General features: G+C 34.7%; 1 protein-coding gene across 3 annotated transcripts in view; it reads left to right on the forward strand.

Moving 5' to 3' along the window:
* The window catches only part of LOC6040673 (GATA-binding factor C), a 359,437-nt gene that overhangs the window by 248,440 nt on the left and 83,907 nt on the right, over positions 1 to 27,090 (forward strand). For all 3 annotated transcript variants that reach the window (XM_038252283.1, XM_038252293.1, XM_038252301.1), the window contains exon 4: positions 3,373 to 3,524. In XM_038252283.1, coding sequence (XP_038108211.1) covers positions 3,373 to 3,524 — 152 coding nt within the window. The remainder of the gene's footprint in view (positions 1 to 3,372; positions 3,525 to 27,090) is intronic.

Consider the following 27,090-nt stretch of genomic DNA (forward strand, 5'->3'; position numbering starts at 1 on the left):
ACTATTTTATCAATTGATACTTGGGCTAGGAGCTTGTCTTGGAAATCATTTTAAAATAGGTGGGATACAACTCCAGCCTAAGCTTCCGAGGACTCTGAATCCTACTCTGACTCCAGCTTTTCTGAATTTGCCATTTGAATTTGCCATTTAGGATCCGCATTATTAGGCTGGTACAAATATTTTTAAAAGTTTTTGTCACCCCCTCAAAACTGGCCCGTCAGGGGGCAAAAAAAAAAAATTTTACAATAAACTTCAAAATTTCAATGAAAATTCAAATTAAAATACATTCTCTTGCGTTTAAAATCATGTTAGCATGTTTGGGTTTATTAAAAAATCTTAAGAGTTTTTGAAAATTTTCGATGCAAATTTTTTTTTCATTACAATTTTTGTTTTTGTCAGATCTTAGATTTTTTGAAAACTAATGATTGCAAAACAACTGAACTAGTGTAAAATGCATTTTAAAATACTTTTTTTTCGTTTAAGTGTGAAGACTATGGCTTGTTATTTAAATTTTTATATTTTTTTATTTTTTTGCCCCCCTGCCTTGACCTCGGCCAGGGCCGAGGGACAAAAACTTTTTTAAATGTTTGCATCGGCCTTACAAAAAAAACAAAAAGTAAACTTGAACTTTAAGGCTACGTGGTTTATCCACAATTCCTATCAGTCAGTTAGACTTGGTTATCTGAATGCTCTCTTGTGCCAACTAGATAGAAATCCTAGCAAACTTATTACAAGAGAGCACAAGGGCTTCGATATTTCAATCTACATATTTTTATTCTATGATCTCTTACGTTTTTTGGGTCATATTTTAGCTCATCCACACTAGGGTGGCCCAAATCCGGGCATTTTTGGAGCTTTCCCCTGAAATCAAAGATTGGCCCATCAATAGGCTACACAGGAAAAAAATCATGGTAATATTACATCTGGAAAGGGGTACATCTTTTATGTCAGAAAAAATGTGTAATTTGATATCTGAAAATGTGTAATTTTAACACTATTCTGACGTAATGTCGAATTTTCAGTCTAAATCGAGGTAAAATAGCATCATAAAAGAGGTAATATTCAACCTTCTAAAATTACACCTTACACTTTTTTTGGCTGTGTAGATTCCAAATTTAAGCCCATTCCGACCACAGGAACCCGTCCCTCCAAGTCTTTCATGTTTTTTTGGGAAAATAGTCAACATTTATGGAGAAAAGCAACTGTTTCAGTTTCATACCTGCTTAAAAATGGTCATTTTCAGAAGCAAATCAATTTTCATCAAAAAATCATGAAAGTATGGTGTCTTCGGGAAATTTGCTCAAAATTTAGTGAAGGTCCTACACCGAAAATTTATTAAGGTTGGACGACGTTTGCGCCCTCCACAGGTAAAAAAAACTGAAACAGTTGCTTTTCTTCATACATTTTGACGATTTCTCCCATAAAAACTTTAACTTAAGTAACGTGATTTTCGAGCAAAAACACGTTTTACACAGAAAAAAAATCATGGTAATATTACATCTGGGAAGAGGTTCATCTTTTATGTCAGAAAAAAGGTGTAATTTTACCTCTAGAAATGTGTAATTTTACCACTTTTCTGGTGTAATGCCACTTTTCAGTCTAAATTGAGGTAAAATTACATCATAAAAGAAGTAATATTCAACCTTCCAAAATGACAACTTCCAAATTTACATTATTTTTTACTGTGCAGATCAGTTTTGAAAACGCTGTATTTTCTAAGGAGCAAGTTAGCACCATACTCTCTCACTAAACAAATAGAAATCATCTAGTTATGTAGATTGATACCAAACTCTTCTAACAACTAGTTGCTTTCAGTCAACTTATTCAATTAAACCCCATGTTGCTGTATAATATTGCCATCTAATTTAATTATCACAACCGGATTTCGTGTGATGTGCAGGCAAAGCTCACAAGTTCCACAAACACACACACACACACACACTTAACATAAACTTGCTCACGACATCAAATTAGCTCACAATTACTTTTCCATACATCGGTAGTCTAAAATCAAACAGTTTTCGTGGCATACTTTTGCCCCGCCAACTTCGCACTGGTCTGGCAACACTGTTTAACCCCTAAAATAAGCCCAAAATTTTGGGGGTTAAACCCAGTTTGCATTAGCGGTGTCGGTGGTGGCGATTGCAGCAGGTTTGTGGAATCGGCTAGATTGATCAGCAATAATAGCTCGTAATTTGGGCTTAATTAGGGTCTGCCAAACCGTTCATCACCACACGTGTGTGTGTGTGTGTGTGTTTGTGTGAGAGTGCATAAATGGTGGCTGCCAACGAAAACAAACCGCCAGTTATTATCATGTTTCTAAATATGAAAATAATGTGCCGTTTTTGAGCCTGGCTCGGAACTGCACGAGGCATAATTGTTGCTGTATCGGTTTGTTGGTGGTTGATTTGGGTACTTTTACGTCATCCTCAACTTTGTCTTCACCTGCTCACAAACCGTTCTTGAGGCGGCCCGAACAGGTGAAAACATAATAATTGAATTGATTTAACTATTATTTCACTTTTTTCACTCGTTCTAATTGACAAATTCTGAAAAAAATGCATTTATTTATATTTTTTAAACGACATTTTATTTTTAAAAAAATAATTAAATGCTGTAATATATCATTTTGAAACCTTTCACAACTCGGGACCCAATGCAAAACTCTCACGTGCATCAGCTACAGCAACCGTTTTGAGCGTTGAATTTGATTAGCATCGCGCGGCTGGCAAAAGTTATGCAGTGCAAACACGCAACAATTTTGTCTCTTATTCACACCCCTCGTTACTGAGTTGCTGCTGCTGCTGCTGCTGGTCCACGTGTGGGCGCCCCGTCAATGCCGCGTGGAGGCCCTTTTTGGGTGGGCAAAAACAGTGGCATTAGGTCGCATTTGGGTGGAATGGATTTGGTTAAATTTGAAGTGGCGCTATAAAGTTCGTAAAAGACTTGGTCATAAATTCAAATTATTCATATTTAAATTTTAATTTAAAAGATATTCTTCAACATGTTTACATCTGCATTTATATATATCAGATATTTTTATTTTTGTTTGTGAATTCTACCCAAATAAAAACTTTTAATAATATTTGAAGAAGAACAATCTTATTTTCAAGATGATTCATTCCATATTAATTGGGAAAAGATTAGCATTCAATCCATCACTGTCACTTGTAAAGCTATGCATCAAATAAATAAAATTAATCTTACAACATTCACTCATAAAGTGTAAATTTTTGAGCAGCAAAACTCGACAAACCGAAATAGAGAAACAATTATGAACGTTCGAAAAACTTTACATGACATGCTTTAGAAATGTTGTACATGTTCTAATTTTCTTCGTCTTCTTCTCCTTTTTCTCACCGATTTTTCCAGAGGGCCGCGAGTGCGTCAACTGTGGGGCCACGTCGACCCCGCTGTGGCGAAGGGACGGCACCGGCCACTACCTGTGCAATGCCTGTGGGCTGTACTACAAGATGAACGGCCAGAACCGGCCGCTGATCAAGCCCAAGCGAAGACTGGTTAGCGTAAGTACACCAACGACGTTTGGTAACGAATCTCTAGCGGATGGTAATTGTTTGAAGTTTGCTTAATAATGAAAGGAGTATGCCAAATTTTATTTGCTGCCCAAATAAGTGGGATATTTGGATGTTGAAATAAGATTTTAATTTCATGTTATCTTTTTTAAATATTTCAGAGACAATAGATTTTGTACGCATTAGAACGATTTTTGATTTTTTCAAGAGATCAGTATTTTCTCATATTATTTATATGGGTTCTCACCTTTTGCACACCTTTTGGGAATTAAGAACCTCCAAAAAAGTGTCTACGTGATTCTTGGATGACTCCTTCATTGAAAAAGCCACACATCGTTTGACATTTCATTTCAAAGAAATGTATTGCACTTTTTGAATCTATAGTAAACCAGATAAGCTGTTTAAAAAAATGATTTTTGTACAGGTTTTCGCGATTGTATCTGTATCTTGTAAATCTGTATTATACAGATTTATCGATCACAAAAATCTGTATTTACAGATTTTCTTAAAATGATTTTATTTAAAAAAAATTAACGATTTAGTGATTTAATTATGCTTTGATATTATAAAAAGCTTAAATCTGTTGTTAAAAGTCTGAAAAAATCTTCTATAGCTTCGAATTTGACATGATACAGATAAAATACAGATTATTTCTAAGAAAATACAGATCTAATATAAAATAATCTGGCATCGTAGCCCATGACCTTCATTGATCCTCAAAATTCGAATTCAATCCTGGTATATTCAAAGAAAACCATTAAACCACCTTGAAATGTTGTTACTTTTGCCTTCCTCACTGAGGTAAGGCTATAATCCTGCTCTAAAAATGAACTTTTCATATGAACTTCGTAGACCCACCTTCTATGCACATCGACTCAGAATCGAAAATTGAACAAATGTATGTGTGTATGTGTGTGTATGTATGTGACCAACAGACTAGCTTATGTTTCTTGGCACTGGCTGAACTAATTTGACCCAAACCGGTTGCATTCGACTTGGTTTGGGGTCCCATACATCGGGTCTTATACAGATTGAATTTTCGATTAATAGTTGAAATGTTATGCATAAAAATGTGTTTCGTCATATATCCCGATGTTAGATAAATGGTCAGAAATTGATTCAAATACCATCATATAACACATCGTTGGATAGGTAATTGAAAAACTTTTCTAACGAGTCCAATACATTGAAGATCTGGCAACCCTGTCTTGAGATATGGCCACTTAAGTGATATTAATGTACTTTTTGGAAGCCGGATTTCACTTCAATGTATGTAAACCATGTCCAGATCCCCCATCCGACCCATCGTTGGTTAGGTTATCAAAAGACCTTTCCAACGAGTCCAAAACATTGAAGATCTGGCAACCCTGTCTCGAGATATGACCACTTAAGTGATATTTATGTACTTTTGTTAACCCACCGGCAGTCACGTGCGTGTACTTTGTACACAGTTTGTAAAGGCACTTGTAAGAAAGGCGAAAACACGCGACTTCCCGAAGGTTGCCTAAGCTATGTCCGAATCCATCATCCGACCCATCATTGGTTAAGTAATGAGTCTTTCCAATGAGTCAACCCTGTCTTAAGTTATGACCGCTTAAGGGATATTTGTGTATTTTTTTTTATTGAGAAATAGATATAGAGCAATTCCAGCTCAAATCAGGAATTGATCTGTTGAGTCTGTGGTAACGTGTAGAAAAGTGTTGGAAACGCTCCAAAGATAAAGTGATTTTAGCTTGTATTATTTGTTAATTCCTATCGAGTTTGTACTTAAATTGAAGAGTGGAGCTTGTACTAAGCCATACCGATGGATTTCAAGTGATAATTTCTAGTTTTAGTAAAATTTCAAGGCTTTTCATTTTGCGCGCCTTCTTCTTTTTCTTGTTTTTCTTCTTGTTGAGCATTGCAGCCACACCATAGTTTCATTTCCACTCGTTCCTGGTTATCAAACGTCAATTTCGTTGCATACGCTAGCGTTAGGTCGTTCATGAATGCTTCCCGGTTGACAGTTTGCTGAGTTGTTTTCCAAAAGAACTTTTGTTTTGATTGCTGTTTTTTTTAAACGAAATAAGTTTTGCCATGGTAGTTCCGATCAGTGAAAATATGCAATTATGGTGAAATTCTAACGTACCTGAAAATGAAGATTCCAGAAAAATTTAAATAGACAGTGGCGTGATCAAGTTCCGGAAGAAAAACAATATATTTTAAGAGTGTGCGACGTGCTCCACTCACTGCTGTGTTTTTAAATTTTTTGCTGGTAAAAGTTTTTTTTTTGTTTTATGAAAGTGGCTGCCAAAGTTCTTCTTTCAAGAGCAGAAGCTGGAATTACGGTTCGCGAAATTTTAATTGTATACAAACGAAAATAGTGAATGGAAAACTGCATCGAAAGCGGATCAAATTCGGCTTCAGATTTGCCCCAGAAGGAAAGAAGAAGAACTGTTCGATGACACCGATGCTGCGCTTGGTGACACCACACAACCTCTGTGCTGGACTCGGGTGAGCACGTTCTATGTTGTTTGATGTATGAAAGTGAGAGTGACTGTAGTGAATGAATGTGTTCTGATTTGCGAGAGTCATTTGAGAGAGTGAGAATCGTGATATCAAGTGAATTATGTCAGTTGACACGCTTGATTAGGATTATTAATATGTAACTCATTGTTTTTGGGGGTCGAACCCAACAATGAGTAGGAAATGGAAAACATAAATTGTTTTTTGCAAACACAAATATTACCTAAAGTATGTGTGTGTGTGTGTGTGTGTGTGTGTGTGCGTGCATGCGTGTATGTGTGTGTGTTTCAACAGGGTGATAAAAAAGTACTGCTACATTCCGTTCATTTTCTAATATATAAATAATAGCGTAAATTATAAATATCAAGTCGATTCCGGCCAGCGGGGCCTCGCGTTTACTTTGCACAATTGCTCGAGATTTTTGTTCGTCCTTTTACTCACTAGCTATCAGACCTTCCTTTATCATCGTGGATCGGAAGGCACGACGCCGGTTGAGTTCGTCTAGGTTTTTGTGTTTTAATAACACGTTAATATCATTACAATCACGCAAATCCAATAGAAGTTAATAGGAGTAACGCGTCGGTCGGGATAGAACTTTTTTTTATGATTTGCGGTAAATGCTCTTGGTAAGTCCGAATTGCGATGCCTTTCCGACAGGTCGCAAGATTTTTCGCATTCGTCGTCGTACCATTTCAGCTCAATAAACATCGTGACTCGTCGTTCACACCGTTAATCAGTACCTCACTAAACATCAATCACTTAAAACTCGTAAAAGTTAAAAATTACACTGTTTAATTTTTTATTACATTTATTAATTACAAATGATTTTGGTTCTATCTTTCCACAGCCGGCTGTCTAAGATTAAACCATTTCATTAAAAATTTAACAACAATTAAACGGGAAATGTCTCATCCGCAGCATCCGATTGTTTGCCTTGAGAATAATATATAATACCTTTCAAAAAACACTATGATTTTGGGTCGCATCATCATCTTCTATGATGAATCCTGACCAAACACCCTATCCTACTAACAAGTTTTCAGGTTCCTAGCGCTCGTGGGGTGTAAGCACAGAGTAAATCAGCTGCCCTAGTAGCAACCTGCGCTAACTAACATTCCCGTCCCTTAAAATCGGGATCTACAAACTGACATGGCGGGCGCCGTTGGTGGCCAATAACTGTTACCTATTCGCAACTGATCTTGTTTTGGCAATCATGGTGTTTTATCTTTTCAGCGCATTCATACATGCTGTTGATAAGAGAAACACCACGGAATCGTCGGAGCTGATGATCAGTAGTGCTGAAAGGATATTACGGTTCTGTTCAGCAACGGAGGGGCAACCATGGGTGGTCTCTCATGCTCATGCTCATGCTCATGCTCAATTCCAGCTCAAATCAGGAATTTTTCTGGTACTTTTGTACCCGACCCTCTCCGATTTCAATGAAAGTTTTTAGACATGTTATCCTAGGCCTATATAAGCCTAGGACAATGGTCAATATGGAGACTTTTATGTAAAATTGTCTGGAGAATCGATTCTCACTGTGGGTTTTTTAAAATTTTGACGTTTAGAGCACTTTTCAAAAAAAAAAAACAGTTTTAGTAAATGATTTTTGTATTTTTTTAGGAGAGACATACCATCCTGCATTTTTCGTCAGTCTTTTGGTAACATCTTAGGCTATTTCCTCAAAAATTTTGAACGAAAAAAAATCGTGACAACACCTTTAAATTTAAGTTTTAGACTTAAAAATCAAAAAATCTTATAGAAGTGGCGTGTATTTTTGTTTCAGTGTATTTTTTTCAGAAAGCCCATCCAATTTCCTACAAGTTTGTCTTGGACCACTTTTTGATACGACGCAATGGCTTCGAGACACAGTAATTTTTAAATTGCAAAATACAAAAATATTTAAATACCTTACGCCCTTCTCAAATGTTATTTTCGAGTACTATTGGCTCCATATACACAAAAATGGCTTATATAGGCCTAGGATAACATGTCTAAAAACTTTCATTGAAATCGGAGAGGGTCGGGTACAAAAGTACCAGAAAAATTCCTGATTTGAGCTGGAATTGCTCTATAATGTGTGTCCAAACCCATCAAATCACCAAATGTTGGTAAAAAGTGAGGAAAGCAACAACCACATAGGTGGATTAAGTTAGTTTTGTTCTTTATGTAAAAAAAAATTTGCCATCCAAAAGTACTTTGCGGATCTTTTTTATATAGGGCCCTGTTTTAAAGATATATCCACCAAAAGTTTGATTTTAGCGAAATATTGCAGTTTTTCGATTTCTTAAAATAGTGACCATGAGTGACCATTTTCATTTTTTTAGGTTCAGAATGTTATCTAAAAGATTGGCTAACAGACATTGAAGATTGAACATCTGGTTGTTGAGATACAGCGGTTTAAAGCAAAAGAAACAGAAAAATTGAAGTTTTCTTAGACTCACTCAAACAACCCACCATTTTCTAATGTCGATATCTCAGCAACTAATGGTCCGATTTTCAATGTAAAATCATGAAATAATCGTAAAATTATGAAAGAAGTTTTAAATTTGTCATGCTATCTTGACACACCTTGAAAGCTACTGTAAGTGCGACAACTGGCCAAAAGGATTTCAGGTCAGAACGCGTTTGACACAAGTACAAACTCGACTACCGTAAACATTTTCAATTATTACTCAGGATTCCGGCATCCAAATTCAGCCAAAGTTCAGGACAATGCACAGAATGGTCAACCAAACAAAACGTGTTTGTTACTGTTTATATTACGTACTCTCGTTTTTGTCAAACATTAAAACGCTTTTTTTCTCGAAACTTCAAAAAGCGACGTGCGACTAAGGTATGTAGATTAGATAAGGTAAGGCGGGTATTCCCAGCTGTCAAAATAGTTAGCACGAAACCCGGATTTTATATGAAGATTTTCAGAATAGTGAAAATTTGACCATTTTCCGGGCAAATTTCACCGGATTTTTTTTCTGTGGGGTTGTTAAGCATGCCAAACTGAACCGAAAAACGCGTTTAGTAGAATTTATTTTTTTTTTGAAAAAATATGTGTGTTTTAAAAGCGTATTTCGGTTCAGTTTTGCATGCTTAACAACCCCACAGAAAAAAATCCGGTGAAATTTTCCCGGAAAATGGTCAAATTTGACTATTTTGACAGTTTGAAAACCCGCCTTACCTTACTACTACATACCTTGACGTGCGACAAGTTAGCACAACAGCATCGAATGAGTTTTAATCTGATCGTGCTATCTTGGCAAACCCTTCAAGTGCGACAACTTGCCCAAGGAATTTTCAATCGGAGGTGTTTTGTGTATGACAATATAAGTTTGCAAAAATTGCTGAATGTGTAAGTTATTCCAGATAATTGAACTCTCTCTTGTTTTACAAAGTAGTTACATAATAAATACAGAAGTGGCAGCAAAATTACTCCTACCACCCGACAAACACACACAAACATACTCGTGGGGAAGTGCCGGGTGCATCCATCCGGTAAGATCGGCACACAAATTGGACGCGTCATTCAAATAAAAAGACGTCGGCCGCGGTCGGGTCGGCGTGTGACCTCCAGAAATGACCTACAGGAAAAGCAGAAGCAAATGCGAGGAGGAAGGGCCCAGCACACTCACAGAAAAGACCCTCGACCCAGCTCGCGTGGTCTGCCTGTAATTATTATGTACTACTATGCTATGCTATGCTGTTTGCCCGCCACCCGACTTCCCCGGTCCTCCACGCTCCCCTGTCCAGCAAGTTCCGCGCGACCCGGCGTGGGCTTCTGGCTATTAAGTCAAGAGATGGATGTAACTGATAAGACCCAGAGAGGCCTGCACAACAAAAGCAACTACAGCAGAGGCAGCAGCAAAAGCAGAATAAGTACAGGAACTAACCATCACAAAAGCAAATTAGAAAAGTCAGGGAGAAAAACCGTTTGTTCATTTTCCCAGAAAGCTCGTTTTGTGGGGCGCCCCGTCTTTTGGACCTGGGCCAAGCAACAAGAGAGGAGAGGTCCTAAAATAGGACACATCATGCACAAAAACCGGGGTGCTTGTCGTCGGCGCTCCATTGTGTCTGCCTTGGACAGTGTAATTGCTATCAACCCGCGTGGAATTCGTGTACGGGTACCCCACCGCCCCCCGAAGCCATTCAGCGGGATGACAGGTCAGACTGAGCTGGCTTGTAGCTGCTGCTACTGTTGAATGGAGCAGGACTGAGGCTGCCAGAAACACCTGCGAAATTCACGTGATTTGCTTTTGCTTCAGGGGTGACATAGGATCGCCGGTGTGTGTGTGTGTGTGTGGTCCAATCCAATACCCGCTAACCGGTAGCGATATTATGGGAAAGTATAGTTTGTATCAGACTTTTGTATATGCCGAATGCTGATACAACTTATCTCAGTCCCGGGTATTAGGTGGTGATAGCCCTCGCGCTGCTTCCAACGACCCGTTTCAGAATGACAGAGCTCCTTGCGGTCCAATTCCGAGGTCGCTGGGCATTGTTCGGCCCCGCCTGAACATAGAAGCAAGCATCTGAAGGAAAAAAACTCGATCTATATTTAGACTTCCAATCCCATCAGGCAAATCAGGGATCAGCGCGTATTTAATATGAGAAGATAACATGTTTCAACACTACGGATCATTTCACTGCTAGAGTGTAAACCTTCTGATAGCCGACTGCTTAGCGTCCCAGACCACCAATCCAAAGGCGTGAGTTCGAATCCCGCCTAATTCATTTTCGTTTTTTGTTCATATTCAAAGTTCAAATTCATGATTCCAAATTTCAAAGGAACCGACCGGGATTTGATCCCTGAACCATCTGCTTGTGAGGCAGAAGCCGTAACCATTAAGCCACGGAGCCGGTTAGGGGTGACATTGGATCGCCGGTGATGTGAAATTGAGCAATAATTTGAACAAGGATTTCAAGCATTTTTGAATGTTGCACCTTAAAAGTTGAACAGATTTCTTCTTGATTCCCAATGCCTTGAACTTTGTTCTCGTTTACGTGAACTCACTATTATCATTATCATTACAGTCGACTCTCTGGATGTCAATATCCAAAGGACCGTCGAGGAAGAGAATCATCAGTTTACAGAACGATGCAAAATGAAGACTCGATTGAAAATATGTTTTTCTTGGTACCCAGAGAATCATGGCAACGTCCAGCAAACAAAAACAAACCAATGTCAAACACCCTTCAAAGCTTCGTTTCGCAAATAAAAATGTCTATGCAAGCCATGAGATAGTGATAATATTGACAACCGGAAGAGATTTTTAAAGCAAACAGAATTAAGAATTAAGTGGATTTGATTGCGACAGGTGCAAGTGTCAACATTAAATGTAATGGATTAGACAATTTTAAATTTTTAGTCTTCTGATCAATCGTTTGACCTGTTAATTACTGTTGAATTTCAGTTTCGTGAAGCCCACTAACATAAATAAGTCACCACATTATGCTAAGCTGGTTTATAATCCACGACATTGGTAGCTGCATCTCCCAGCATCCCACATAGCTGGTGCCACCTCTTGGTCAGGGACGCCGAAGACGCAAGCCTCTTCCCAGAAATCCAACCAGACCAGACATTGGCATTGTACCCATCGTCGACGACAAAACGAAACGACCTGAAATGTGAGCATGCTATTGAACCCCGCACGCGGGGACCCACGACATCCAATCCAACAACAACGGCAACGAAAAAAACATACGTGAGACAGGTTGTTTTATGTATTCCTCAATTTAATTAGTTTACATCCGATATAAATAAGGAAGCGATTTAAATTATTTCAGATTTGTGTGTTCCTCGCTTGTTAGGACAAGCCCGAAGACACGGCTGCGCTGGAGAACCCACCACCGGGACGGACGGTCTAACGATCGAAACAAGAGCACAAGACAAACCACGGGGTCTTGTTCCAGCAGACATAACCTCAAACTGCAGCCTCCACAACTCGAGGGGAGAGAAAAGCCAAGGAGTTGGCGTTTTTCTTGCCTCCACACAGAGGTCTTGTCGTCGAGCCGTGTCCCCTTTGTCGTCTACCCAAATTGAAAAGAATAACCAAAGCCAAAAAAAAAACCCTTTCGGACAGGGGGCTGGAGGTCCCCCCCACCTGAAGGGGGTACAAAAGATGCGTTCGGAATTGCAACCCGGGGGCGGCGGGAATCAACCCTAAATTGTCGTATTCAAATCAGTCCGCAATAAAAATCAAACTGCACCGAAGAGTTGGAGAGGTAGGACGAGGAAGGCCCTTTATCTGCGCCAGCATCGATCGGCGATTCCGCGGAGATAAGACGGAAGCGCACCGGCACCGGCCATGGCGGCGGCAACCCGAAGGACGGAAATTGCTCCCTGAGCGATTGGAGTAGGCCTGCAGAGTTACGCAAAATTATGTTGCAGGAAAGGAGAGGGTGGAGGGACTTCATGAAAAGGGAACTGATCGTTTCCCACGATACGGAGGCTGATTACTGGTCGATTGATGGTTGATATGTTGAATTGGGAAAAAATGTAACCATTTCAAGAAAGCTTACACATCGTCGCGATCGTGCTATCTTGTTGCACGTGCATTTTGGAGCAAATTGAGTTTAAAAAACCAATTTGTGATTCACCTTTTGACCTTCATACATTCTCAAAACTCAATTTAAATCATTCTGAGCATTGTTCTTCACAAGTAACAAACTCTCTAGAACCCCGATGAACTCCACATAAGGGGTGCCATACATGTAAATCGGCAAAAATGTCAGAAGTTGGTTTGACCACAAACTAAAACTATATTTTAATCTGTTTTCAGGACATTACAAAATACATTTTCAATTTTCATCAACATAAATTTGAGGACATTTGGTTGTATCATTGCCGAGATACAGCTATATGAAGTTAGCATTTTCAAAAAAACGGGTGCCTCGATATCTCAACACTGTCTTGACCGTCTTGACCAAATCGGCTCAAAATTTTGGTGAGGACTCATCAAACCGGTCCCGTGTGCATGACAAAAAGTTTATTTTTATAAAAGTTAAAAATATTTTTATGTTTTTCATATTAAAAATCGTCAGTTTATGATTTTTGTATTTTTTAAAATGCACAATTTCAAAATCGGGCTTCGTCATGCACACGGAATATGTCTTGCGAGTTTTCACCACAAATTTCAGCCAATTTGGTCGTCGTTTGACAGTTCGCTTTGCGTATGACAAGCTTAAAGGTGTCACATTATACCGCATCCGCAGCCACAGCCGCATCCGTAAAAAAATTTGACAGTACGGACGCACAGTGCGGAAGCGATTCCTCCAACGCATTTCAAATGCTCCCATTCACATTGTTCCGCATCCGTATACGGATCCGTACTGCGGATACGGATGCGGAACAGTGTGAATGGCTGCATATGAAAGGCATTGGAGAAATCGCGTCCGCACTGTGCGTCCGTACTATCAAATTTTGTGCGGATGCGGCTGCGGCTGCGGATGCGGTATAATTTGAATACACCTTAAATCGTCTCTTACTCAGTTAAGTACTCGTTTATCTCGACTGGGACAGTTAATATGGCTGTTTTCGGCTTAGCAGTCGTAAATAATCAATAAAAAAAAAACGGATCGTTTTTGATTGATTATTTACGACTGCTAAGCCGAAAACAGCCATATTACTCAGTTAAATCATGAAATATTTTCATGAAATTTTCAGGAGTGATTTAAAATCATCTTTAAAGTGGATTGAATAAATTTTCCGAAACATGAAATTCTGTGATTTATTACGTGCATGTAACCCCTTTAAACCCCCTCCACAAAAGGTTGTTACAGCCTATTCATAAAACCTTCAAAGGAGTTCAAAGCATTACAATTTACAACTGAATCTTATCAACTTCCTCAAAGTCTTAATAAAACCTTTGTTAAAGCCAGGTTAGGTATTAGGAAAAATGGCATTTCATACGTATTCGACCGTCTTATGCCAAACAGGTTTTATCCTGCAAAAAATCAGTCTTCGTCTTGCCAAAAGATATTATGGAGATTGGCTTGCAAAATGCCAATGATAAATGATAGAGATAATTTAAATAATTTCTAAGCTTATTTTTCAAAATTGGTCGGAAAAATTCAGCTGCATTTGAACTTTTTTAATAAATGTGAAGAAGATAGAGTAAAAACACAACTCGCTTCATCATTTTTTTGTAATTGTATTTTTTCATAAACATATATTTTATTACAATTCTTCAAAACACAAATTTTCAAAATATTTTAAAACTTCTATGGCTATGCTAATTATATCCCAAATTAAGCATAAATGTGTGTTTTCTTCAAGTATTAATAACATTTATTGCTTTTACTATTTTCTTTACCAAAATGGCGGTCAATCATATTATGATATATGATATGAATATGATTGACCGCCATCTTGGTAAAGAAAATAGTAAAAGCAATAAATGTTAATGACCGCATCAGACCACACGTTTAGAGCCATATTTATGCTTATGGTTTTAAGTAAACTTTTTGCAAGCATAAAAAAAGTTAAAAAATACCCAGGGTATACCAAATCTAACTTTTTTGGAAAAACATATTGTAAAGTTATTTTCAAAATCAAATTTACGAGGATTTTTCCGAGGATTCCGAATAATATGTACAATATTTGCCCAAAAAGTCCTGTCTTCTTGGGCTAGAGAGCAAAAGTTATCGGTGTAAAAAGTTTGTTCTTAAAAAATCGTAAATCTATGAGAAAAACTGTGATTTGCCAAAAAGTTCATTCCGTTGGCTTATAGTCCATAAAATTACCTATATTTTAATTTATGGGAGTATGGGTGTTGGAGGCTGTTGTGAAAAGATATTAAGGTTTAAAAAAATCTATTTTTAACAGTAATTTGTAAAAGCTATGAAAAAGGTCAAACCAATCTTAGATGTATATACACATACACAGAAAAAAAAGTTGAATTTTGGAATGTTGAAAATTTGGTAGGTTCAATATTACCTCTTTTTTTTGAGTAATATTACATAAAAAATGTGAAAAAATTCACTTTTTTACACATTTGATGAATATTCATCAAAAACTGATGAAAACTCATAATTTTCTGGGATAAAATTCATCATATTTTAGCCACGAAATCTGTCACCATTTCCTGATGAATATTACCATCATTTTTTTGTCTGTGTAGAACATTTTGAAGTGCTTCATAAGACCTTTCGAATGCATCTACGAGAGTTGGAATTGATCAAGTTTTAGGCGAATGGGAGCAATATTATGATTTTTCATGTTTTTTGGACCTCAAACTTCAATGCCAGTTTTACCCCACTTTCCTTTGTCGTAGAGAGTTCATATTTGGCATGAGTTCATCTCATGTATAGAAAACAAAAACTGAAAATTTCATCTAAATCAGAGCGATACGACATCTTGAACAAACCGAGCAAAATCTACAAATACTGCTTATTAAGATTCTACCATAAAACCTCAATGAAACTAGGTTTTGGCTTGTTGGTTTAGAAGTGTTACTAGGCTCCCAACGATTTGTGCTCAAGCTTAAACCACTTCAACGAATCTTGTTTGTGGTAAACTTTAAGCAGTAGGCCTGGTCACTTTAACGTTTGGGATGTTTCAATGCATTCAAATGTTAATAAATGACATGAAAATGGTTAGGCTTAATCTAAAATTCCTTCGAAAAATTAGCTACACTTGTTTTTTATTAGATAAGAGATATTCATAATTTCTTAAAGTGTAACTACATTAAGGCTCTGAAAGGCATCATCCCCAATCGGCCATTTGGCAGCCACGTTTATTTTAGAAAAACATTCAAATCTTGATTCAGAATGTTTCAATCAAAAAAAGATTTTCTTTGTGTTGTTTATAGGAGGCCTTTTCATAAAATGATTATTCTTTCATTTCAAATAATTATTTCTGGACCCTGAATTCAGAACCATCATTAACAGTCATTGTCGAAAATTTGAAAGACATTAACACCTTAAAAAGATTTTAAGTTTGCAAGGAACTTACACACTTAATCATTATTTTATTTTTTATTTTTTGAGTTATAATTATTCCACAATTTCACGACAATACACAACATTTCCACGACAAAAACTAAGCTCTTGAGTCGACTGCAACCTTGACCGTGACCTGCTCTGAAGCTTTAATAAGGTTTACCTTGGTGGACTGCACTTCGTTGTCCCCCCGAAAAGGTGCGTGTCTCGAGGCCAAAAAGCAATTAAGATCCAAAAGGGGACCAAGCTCTCCCCGAAATAAAATAAAAAACGGCAAGGATGGAAACCCAAAATAACACCCTTTGTAGAGCACGGTGGGAAACAGCTCGCGAAGTTCAGTGCTTCTTATTTTGCTTTTGTTGCTTCAGGATTCGATCCCCTCCGTCGCGATCCGCTTCGAAGGGCCCAAACTCTGCCCTACGAAGGGTTTCAATTTTAACGAGGTTAAGCCCCCTTTTCGGCTCGATATCTGCCGAAGATGCTCAATCCAGCGCTTTCGCGAATCGAATCGATCGTCGTCGTTTTTCATTAACTCGCAGGGATCTTTTTTTTCTCTCTCTTGACTTCTTTCGGAAACACAATTTTCATCCAAGACAAGTCACGTGTTTTGCGGGCTGCATCGCAATGGAAATGAGGGGCGTTTCGGGTTCGATTATTGTTCTGGAGGTTCTGGGGACGTCATCGTTGATGCAGCATTTTTTTATTAATATTCTCCTGGCAGGTTCGACGCCTTCCCCGTGGTATCGAAGTCTAGTGCGTCCTGGGAACTTGGCCACGGATCGTCTGATCTGCTTTTCGCACCGATATGCTGCAGAACCTTGTTGTAGGCCGGGTTGCGGCTTTTGATAACATAACGAGACCCTTGCGAGGACTGCTGCAGAAACAACAACAGACGGTTATGCCGATTGTGGGAGGAGATCTACTAATATTTCCAAAAAAAATGTTTTCTTGTGCCTTGTTTTTGATTCATACAGTGATGCAAGGTTGTTGAACTTGATTTTTGAAAGATTCGAGAAAATTTTGAAGTCTGCTTTTGTTGATTGAGGGCTTTGGGAGAATCCCACTGTCGGGAAAATCTAGGTGCTTACTACTCAAATGATAGAGTATGCTGTCGAGAAACGATGTGCAAAATGCAAAATAGTTTAAGCAATACACAAAAACACTACCCTCCTCGACGAATCGTATTTTTTTCATTTTACATAAAAATATTGAATCCCTCTTTACGATACATTTAAAATAAAAAATTATATAACTGCATGATTTTTATATGTACCACATTTTTGGCAGCTGTCTTTACAAAAAGGCATACTTTTTGGATGAAGCCTTTGAGAATAGATTTTCTGATTGATTTGGCGGCTTCGGCAAAGTTGCAAGTAAGATATATTAAAAAAAAAAATTAAAAAATCATATTTTTGGGTTTGTTAGTGATTACCAAAACATTTTTTTGCATTTTCGTTCCCCAAATAACAAATAAAAAATAAAAATGGTTGTTTTGCGCAATAAAATTTGTAGTCTTAAAAGTCGAAACAAATAAATCGTCAACCCAATGTTCCCAATGAACCTCAGCGGTTTGTTTTGGATGTTTGAATTTAAGCCAAAACAAGTTTAAAATAATGTCTACACGCATTTTGATTCACCAAAATTGCCAAAAATAATACAAAAAAGATACGCAATAAAAACACTTTTTTAATGGGTCACCCTACTGCTTTTCATATAAAATGCTGTAAAATGATCAGATTAAGAGATAGAGATTTGGTGTCTTCGACAAAGTTGTTTGAAATGGCTAGTACTACAATACTGTCGAAGAAAGTATACCTCTATCTCATCTAGAAACGAAGATAGTTTTTGAAAATATTAGAAATTGTTGGACAACCCTAATATCGTTTTGACCAAAAGATGTAGAATTTCATTTTTAACAAATGCTTCTTAGACACCGAAGCTCTAAAATGCATCCCTGAAGCGGAAATAAATTATTCCTGCTAAATTTGCGTTTCCGACCACTGTGCTCGGTGGAGTTGCTGGTAGGCAGTAAGGCTAACAATGCAAAGGTTGTCAGTTCGAATCTCGGATTGGATAAAAGCTTAGGTGTGAAAAGAGGTTTACAATTGCCTCAACAATCAAGCCTTCGGACACCTAGTTTCGAGTAGGAATCTCGCAATCGAGAACGCCAAGGCAATGCTGATGGGCGAGTGATTTGATTTATTGTTTTTGTTTTGAAAAAAGTATTTGGAAAAATATAACAATATTATCAGGGACCAACCAATGTTAAATAAAAATAAAAACACAAAGAATGTGAGAAGAAAAACATAAAAAAGAAAAGTTTTTCTTTTAACAAAATTTGCTCAAAACGAGGCTCAAAATGACTTCCTGAACAAGGAAAAATGCGAAAAAACTTGCAGTAAAGGATTAAGTTTCTGCAGACTGTATTTGTGTTCCTGATAAGTAACGGCAACTTTACTGAAGACATCAAATTGATCAGAAAATCAGCAGCTGGACAGCTGCAAATACTGTATGCAGCCCTTCCACGTCCATCAGGAAGGATCCAAATCAAAGGTGCTCCGATCTGGCTCAAATTTGGCATGGGAGTTTCTTGGCCAAAATAATCTGACCCATATTTTTTTTTTTGTTTGGCGATTGGGGTGCCCCTATCCGAAATAGAGTGGCCGAAAATGGCGTTTCCGTGAATTTTCCCACATTAAAATATCATATCTCTGAAAGAAAGGCTTTAAGTTGGGCTTATAAGGAAAAATAATTGAAGGTTCCAAAAAGCTTGCAAAATATTTGAAAAGGTCCTATGAAAGTTTTATTTGCTGATTTGAAAGTATCAGGAACAAAGACCTCATGTCTGAAAATATTTTTCCTTATTCCAGACCGAGCCAAAAATTGTGAAAATCCATTAACAGAGTTGTGAGGTATTATTTTTTGAGAACAAAAGCTGGGGTTTCCGATGCGCCTTGCGCAAAAACAAAAATATTATAAAAAACTGATAAAATTCAACTTTTATTTCACTAAAACTGCGAACAACACAAGCACGAACAACACAAGCAAATGCAACAACAATTCTGGGTTATTGAATGCTGTGGCATTGCTCTTAAAATTTTCTTTTTGATTACCGTAAACTGGGGTCAATCGAGACACATGGGGCGAATTGGGACAGCAGTTTTAACCATGTTGGAGCACAACATTTTGATTTTTCTGGTTGGTTTCGGTTAGAACAGACTCAGACCAACAAAATGCACAGAAAAAAATAATGTAAATTTGGAAGCTGTAATTTTTGAAGGTTGCACGGAACAAAATCCGGTTTGCGGAATCGCAAACTTTGCTTCCGATTTGCTCTACCAATCGCAAACCTCCGTTTACACCCGTCAGCAGGAAGCATTGCTTCCAATATCGCAAACGGTGATTTTCGATATCGCAAACGTAACGCCGTAACGCATGCCTGCCAAAAGCATGCAGCACGCAGCCACTACAACATTTACGTTTTTGAATTGACCGTTGCTTTTCGAATTTTGGATGGAAAGTAAGAAGAAGAAGAGGTTGCTAACTTTTATTTTATTTATTCATATTTATTTCAATGACAAATTAAGAAATTGCGTTGGTGGTTTTCTATGACACTGACTGGTGACGGTTCTTAGTTGGCAGGACAAATCTGCCTTGATCTCCGTGGAGCAGGTGGAAACTGGTGGGTGCCGTCGATTCCGTTGGCACGGTGTTCCCGTGACATGAGTTCCGGTGCTAGCAGTAGTAGGAGGAGAAGGCATAGGCGCCGTGCACTTGTTGTTTGTGGTCGGTACCGGCCCGCGGTGGCGATGTTTTAAGTGATCGTGTCGGCGTCTTGCGTTTTTTTTTTTTTTGCAGGAGGATATGCGAGTTCCGGTTCTCAGCCTGCTTTTCGTATTTGGTGACGTCGGTGGTCTGGTGCGGACTCAGGTTCATGCCGGAGTCCAAGTGACTCTGGAGCATCTGGCGCCACACGAGGGCAACGTAGGCGCCTAGGTCACGATCGTGGTTTCAAATCCGACATTCACCTCGAGGATCGACTTGAGGGGAGCGGCCTCTGCTAGAATTTTGTCCACTTGGTACGAGTCCCCGATCTGGACGCCCTGCTGGCGGGACGGAATCTTCGTCAGCAGTTGGACCGCTTCGGTCAAGGCGATAGCCGAACTCACGCTCGATCGCGAAGCGTAGACTGCAAAAGATAAAACAAAAACAAAATATTTTAAAAATATTATAAAAAAAAATCAAAATAATATTACTGTTCTCACACAAAATGTCTGGCGACAGAATATCTGAATTTCTTATTTCTGAATTCCGGAATTTTAGAATTTTGAAATTACAGAATTTCGGTATTTCGGAATTTCAGAATTTCGGAATTTCGGAATATCGGAATTTCGGAATTGCGGAATTGCGGAATTGAGGAATTTTGGAATTTTAAAATTTTTGAATTTTGTAATTTTAGAATTTTGAATTTCGGTATTTCGGAATTTCGGTATTTTGGTATTTCGGAATTTAAGAATTTGAAAATTTGTAATTTCAGAATTTCGAATTTCGGTATTTCGGAATTTCGGTAATTCGGAATTTCGGAATTGTAGAATATTGGAATTTTGGAATTTTGTAATAACAGAATTTCGAATTTCGGTATTTCGGAATTTTGGTATTTCGGAATTTTGGAATTTTGAAATTTTGGAATTTCGGAATTCCGGAATTCCGGAATTTCGGATATTCAGTATTTTGGAATTTCAGAATTTCGGAATATCGGAATTGCGGAATTTTGGAATTTTAGAATTTCGGAATGTCAGAATTTCAAAATTTCGGATTTTTTTATTTTTTGTAATTTTGTAATTTTGTAATTTTGTAATTTTGTAATTTTGTAATTTTGTAATTTTGTAATTTTGTAATTTTGTAATTTTGTAATTTTGTAATTTTGTAATTTTGTAATTTTGTAATTTTGTAATTTTGTAATTTTGTAATTTTGTAATTTTGTAATTTTGTAATTTTGTAATTTTGTAATTTTGTAATTTTGTAATTTTGTAATTTTGTAATTTTGTAATTTTGTAATTTTGTAATTTTGTAATTTTGTAATTTTGTAATTTTGTAATTTTGTAATTTTGTAATTTTGTAATTTTGTAATTTTGTAATTTTGTAATTTTGTAATTTTGTAATTTTGTAATTTTGTAATTTTGTAATTTTGTAATTTTGTAATTTTGTAATTTTGGAATTTTGTAATTTTGTAATTTTGTAATTTTGTAATTTTGTAATTTTGTAATTTTGTAATTTTGTAATTTTGTAATTTTGTAATTTTGTAATTTTGTAATTTTGTAATTTTGTAATTTTGTAATTTTGTAATTTTGTAATTTTGTAATTTTGTAATTTTGTAATTTTGTAATTTTGTAATTTTGTAATTTTGTAATTTTGTAATTTTGTAATTATATAATTTTGTAATTTTGTAATTTTGTAATTTTGTAGTTTTGGAATTTTGTAGTTTTGGAAATTTGGAATTTTGAAAATTTGGAATTTCGGAAATTTGGAATTTTGGTATTTTAGAATTTCAGAATTTTTGAATTTTGGAATTTTGGAATTTTGGAATTTCGGAATTTTGGAATTTTGGAATTTTGGAATTTTGGAATTTTGGAATTTTGGAATTTTGGAATTTTGGAATTTTGGAATTTCGAAATTTTGGAATTTTGGAATTTTGGAATTTTGGAATTTTGGAATTCTGGAATTTTGGAATTTTGGAATTTTGGAATTTTGGAATTTTGGAATTTTGGAATTTTGGAATTTTGGAATTTTGGAATTTTAGAATTTTGGAATTTTATAATTTTGTAATTTTGTAATTTTGGAATTTTGGAATTTTGGAATTTTGGAATTTTGGAATTTTGGAATTTTGGAATTTTGGAATTTTGGAATTTTGGAATTTTAGAATTTTAGAATTTTGGAATTTTGGAATTTTGGAATTTCGGAATTTTGGAATTTTAGAATTTTGGAATTTTGGAATTTTAGAATTTTGGAATTTTAAAATTTTGTAATTTTGGAATTTTGGAATTTTGGAATTTGGGAATTTTGGAATTTTGGAATTTTGGAATTTTAGAATTTTAGAATTTTGGAATTTTGGAATTTTGGAATTTCGGAATTTTGGAATTTTGGAATTTGGAATTTCGGAAATTTGGAATTTTGGTATTTTAGAATTTCAGAATTTTTGAATTTTGGAATTTTGGAATTTTGGAATTTCGGAATTTTGGAATTTTGGAATTTTGGAATTTTGGAATTTTGGAATTTTGGAATTTTGGAATTTTGGAATTTTGGAATTTTGGAATTTAGGAATTTTGGAATTTTGGAATTTTGGAATTTCGAAATTTTGGAATTTTGGAATTTTGGAATTTTGGAATTTTGGAATTCTGGAATTTTGGAATTTTGGAATTTTGGAATTTTGGAATTTTGGAATTTTGGAATTTTGGAATTTTAGAATTTTGGAATTTTAAAATTTTGTAATTTTAAAATTTTGTAATTTTGGAATTTTGGAATTTTGGAATTTTGGAATTTTAGAATTTTAGAATTTTGGAATTTTGGAATTTTGGAATTTCGGAATTTTGGAATTTTGGAATTTTGGAATTTTGGAATTTTGGAATTTTGGAATTTTGAAATTTTGAAATTTTGAAATTTTGGAATTTTGGAATTTTGGAATTTTGGAATTTTGGAATTTTGGAATTTTGGAATTTTAGAATTTTAGAATTTTAGAATTTTAGAATTTTAGAATTTTAGAATTTAAGAATTTAAGAATTTTAGAATTTTAGAATTTTAGAATTTTAGAATTTTAGAATTTTAGAATTTTAGAATTTTAGAATTTTAGAATTTTAGAATTTTAGAATTTTAAATTTTAGAATTTTAGAATTTTAGAATTTTAAATTTTAGAATTTTAGAATTTTAAAATTTTAGAATTTTAAATTTTAGAATTTTAGAATTTTAAATTTTAGAATTTTAGAATTTTAGAATTTAAGAATTTTAGAATTTTAGAATTTTAGAATTTTAGAATTTTAGAATTTTAGAATTTTAGAATTTTAGAATTTTAGAATTTTAGAATTTTAGAATTTTTGAATTTTTGAATTTTTGAATTTTTTAATTTTTGAATTTTAGAATTTTTGAATTTTAGAATTTTTGAATTTTAGAATTTTAGAATTTTAGAATTTTAGAATTTTAGAATTTTAGAATTTTAGAATTTTAGAATTTTAGAATTTTAGAATTTTAAAATTTTATAATTTTAGAATTTTAGAATTTTAGAATTTTAGAATTTTAGAATTTTAGAATTTTAGAATTTTAGAATTTTAGAATTTTAGAATTTTAGAATTTAAATTTAAGAATTTTAGAATTTTAAATTTTAGAATTTTAGAATTTTAGAATTTTAGAATTTTAGAATTTTAATTTTAGAATTTTAGAATTTTAGAATTTTAGAATTTTAGAATTTTAGAATTTTAGAATTTTAGAATTTTAGAATTTTAGAATTTTAGATTTTAAATTTTAAAATTTTAAAATTTTAAAATTTTAAATTTTAGAATTTTAGAATTTTAAATTTTAGAATTTTAGAATTTTAGAATTTTAGAATTTTAGAATTTTAGAATTTTAAATTTTAGAATTTTAAATTTTAGAATTTTAGAATTTTAGAATTTTAGAATTTTAAATTTTAGAATTTTAGAATTTTAGAATTTTAGAATTTTAAATTTTAGAATTTTAGAATTTTAGAATTTTAGAATTTTAGAATTTTAGAATTTTAGAATTTTAGAATTTTAGAATTTTAAATTTTAGAATTTTAGAATTTTAAATTTTAGAATTTTAGAATTTTAGAATTTTAGAATTTTAGAATTTTAGAATTTTAGAATTTTAGAATTTTAGAATTTTAGAATTTTAGAATTTTAGAATTGTAGAATTTTAGAATTTTAGAATTTTAGAATTTTAGAATTTTAGAATTTTAGAATTTTAGAATTTTAGAATTTTAGAATTTTAGAATTTTAGAATTTTAGAATTTTAGAATTTTAGAATTTTAGAATTTTAGAATTTTAGCATTTTAAAATTTTAGAATTTTAGAATTTTAGAATTTTAGAATTTTTGAATTTTAGAATTTTTGAATTTTAGAATTTTAGAATTTTAGAATTTTAGAATTTTAGAATTTTAGAATTTTAGAATTTTAGAATTTTAGAATTTTAGAATTTTAGAATTTTAGAATTTTAGAATTTTAGAATTTTAGAATTTTAGAATTTTAGAATTTTAGAATTTTAGAATTTTAGAATTTTAGAATTTTAAATTTTAGAATTTTAGAATTTTAGAATTTTAGAATTTTAGAATTTTAGAATTTTAGAATTTTAGAATTTTAGAATTTTAGAATTTTAGAATTTTAGAATTTTAGAATTTTAGAATTTTAGAATTTTAGAATTTTAGAATTTTAGAATTTTAGAATTTTAAATTTTAGAATTTTAGAATTTTAGAATTTTAGAATTTTAGAATTTTAGAATTTTAGAATTTTAGAATTTTAGAATTTTAGAATTTTAGAATTTTAGAATTTTAGAATTTTAGAATTTTAGAATTTTAGAAATTTAGAATTTTAGAATTTTAGAATTTTAGAATTTTACAATTTTAGAATTTTAGAATTTTAGAATTTTAGAATTTTAGAATTTTAGAATTTTAGAATTTTAGAATTTTAGAATTTTAGAATTTTAGAATTTTAGAATTTTAGAATTTTAGAATTTTAGAATTTTAGAATTTTAGAATTTTAGAATTTTAGAATTTTAGAATTTTAGAATTTTAGAATTTTAGAATTTCAGAATTTTAAAATTTTAGAATTTTAGAATTTTAGAATTTTAGAATTCTATTCTGAATATTCTGAATTTCTAAATTTTGGATTTTTTAGAATTCAGAATTTCTATGTTTCTGAATTACTTAATTTTTTAAAATATGAATTTCTGAGTTTCTGAAGCTCTGAAATTCTAATATTCTGAATTTTCTAATGTTTCAGAATTTAAAATTTTTCGTTTTAGAATTATAGAAAAATAAAGATTTTAAAATTTAAGATTTTTTGTTTTAGAATTTTAGATATATAAAATTTATAACTTAAGAGTTTTATAGTTTTATTTTTTATTAATTTTCAAATATAAGAATGTATGAATTTTTAAATTGATCGGTGTTGTTACAGTTATGTTTACGCATTCTTCCGATCAACATTGTGAAAAGATTAAAAACCTTTTTTAAATTAAGCTTTATAAACGTAATAAAATGTATTCTAAATAGTTTACAAACGCTTTTACATGTTGTTTTTTTCAATGAAAATTTAGATTATCAGCAGTAATTTTCTTGTCCTCTGATTTTTTGTGGAAATCGGAGAAACCGCTGTAACATCCATACATTCTTTCAGAAGTAAGTAAAAGCAGAACTTACTAATCGGTAAGATTCAAATCATCCAAATCCCACCAAATGTGGTTTACAGATGCCTGCACAGAAAATACCCAACGAGTGCGGAGCCTTGCTTGATCGCATCTCCGACTCGTGTGCAACAGGCGAACTGCAAGTTCTACACGACGAGCACCTCACTCGAGCCGTTCACTCCGGACCGTCACCAGAAGCTCGCAGAGTTGTATCTGAAGGACCTCGCAAACGGATCACTAAGAGAGCACAAGGTCAGACGGAAAAGCCCGGCATACCGCGAATCCCGATCACATACACCGATTGACAACCTGTCCAACGAGCGTCCCCAGAGTGTAGGCGTGGCGCGACGTATACAAAACGTCGAGGAGGGCGATCTTGAGCACCGCCAGTTGCAGCAAACTCACGACGCGAGCAAGAGTGTCCAGACGGTCCAGATGCACGCGGAGACACACCGACGACGCGCCTGAGTACGATCCCAATCTGGGTCCGACGGGTGAGGCCAAATTCAAGAGCGAAGGCGGCGGGAGAAATGTATCGCATGCCAAAAACCATCCTAAATTCCGGGTCACCACTACACACACGTACACAGCTGGATCGCCGCCGGTTGCACCAAAGCAGGTGCAGGTACCCTTGCCGGAAGTTTGTCTAGTCTAGTCGTTTGGTGAGCAGCTACGAAGCAGGCGTAATCGGACGGTAATTTTCTTCAGCTGACTGGTTCGTCCACTTATCCAGAAAGCTGGCCAATTCTCTCCTTCAACAGCACAGATTGTCCGCCCGCTGCTCTGCCGGGCGATACTTTTTGTTCTGTAAGAAAGATGGGAATGTAAATTTCAATAATTAAAACGAACTAATTTAACTTACCAATCAATTTTTGGCAAAAATATTGGCCCCGCTGATATTTTGCCCCTTCATGACGGTTTTTTCTCTTTTGTTTATGTTTTGCCTGCGCAACGCAAACAGCTGAATTTGACAGCGTAACGCATTGGCTGCGGCAGGCTGCACAGACAAAAGGACCACAAACATGATGTTTGCGATTTTGGAAACATTTTTTTTCAATATCGAAAACAATTCTTCCAATATTGGAAGAATTCTCGATGAATTCGGAAACGAGCATTGTTTTCGGATTCATCGCAAAAATTTTCCGAATCCGCCGGCCGGATTTTGTTCCGTGTGAATATTACCTCTTTTATGATGTAATTTTACCTCAATTTAGACTGAAAAAAGTGACATTACACCAGAAAAGTGGTTAAATTACACATTTCCAGAGGAAAAATTACACATTTTTTCTGACATAAAATATGTACCCCTTCCCAGATGTGATATTACCATTTTTTTTCTGTGTGTGTACATCCATTTCCAAATTTAAAAGATTTAAGTGCTCTAAAAACTGCTGTCCCTTTCAGACTGTAGTCCCGATTCGCCCCAGATTACGGTACAATAACATTCTTGAAGACTTTTTTTCGATTGCTGAACAAAAGTGGCTCGAAAAATTAGCAAAATTCCCTAACTCGAGCGTGCTCCTGAATTTTCGAGAGCAATTTCCTTCTAGCCCAATCAACGGCACCTGTGCCACAACCCGTCACTCGACCGGCAAAAAAAGAACCGTATCGAATGCCCGTTAATTTTCGTCGAATTAGGACCCCTCCAAATAGATCGAACCCACCAGACAAGGAAATTAACCGATCCACTATCTTTCTCATTTTTCTCTCTG

The sequence above is a fragment of the Culex quinquefasciatus genome, chromosome 1, assembly GCF_015732765.1.
Source record: "Culex quinquefasciatus strain JHB chromosome 1, VPISU_Cqui_1.0_pri_paternal, whole genome shotgun sequence".
In the NCBI taxonomy this organism is placed as follows: Eukaryota; Metazoa; Arthropoda; class Insecta; order Diptera; family Culicidae; genus Culex; species Culex quinquefasciatus.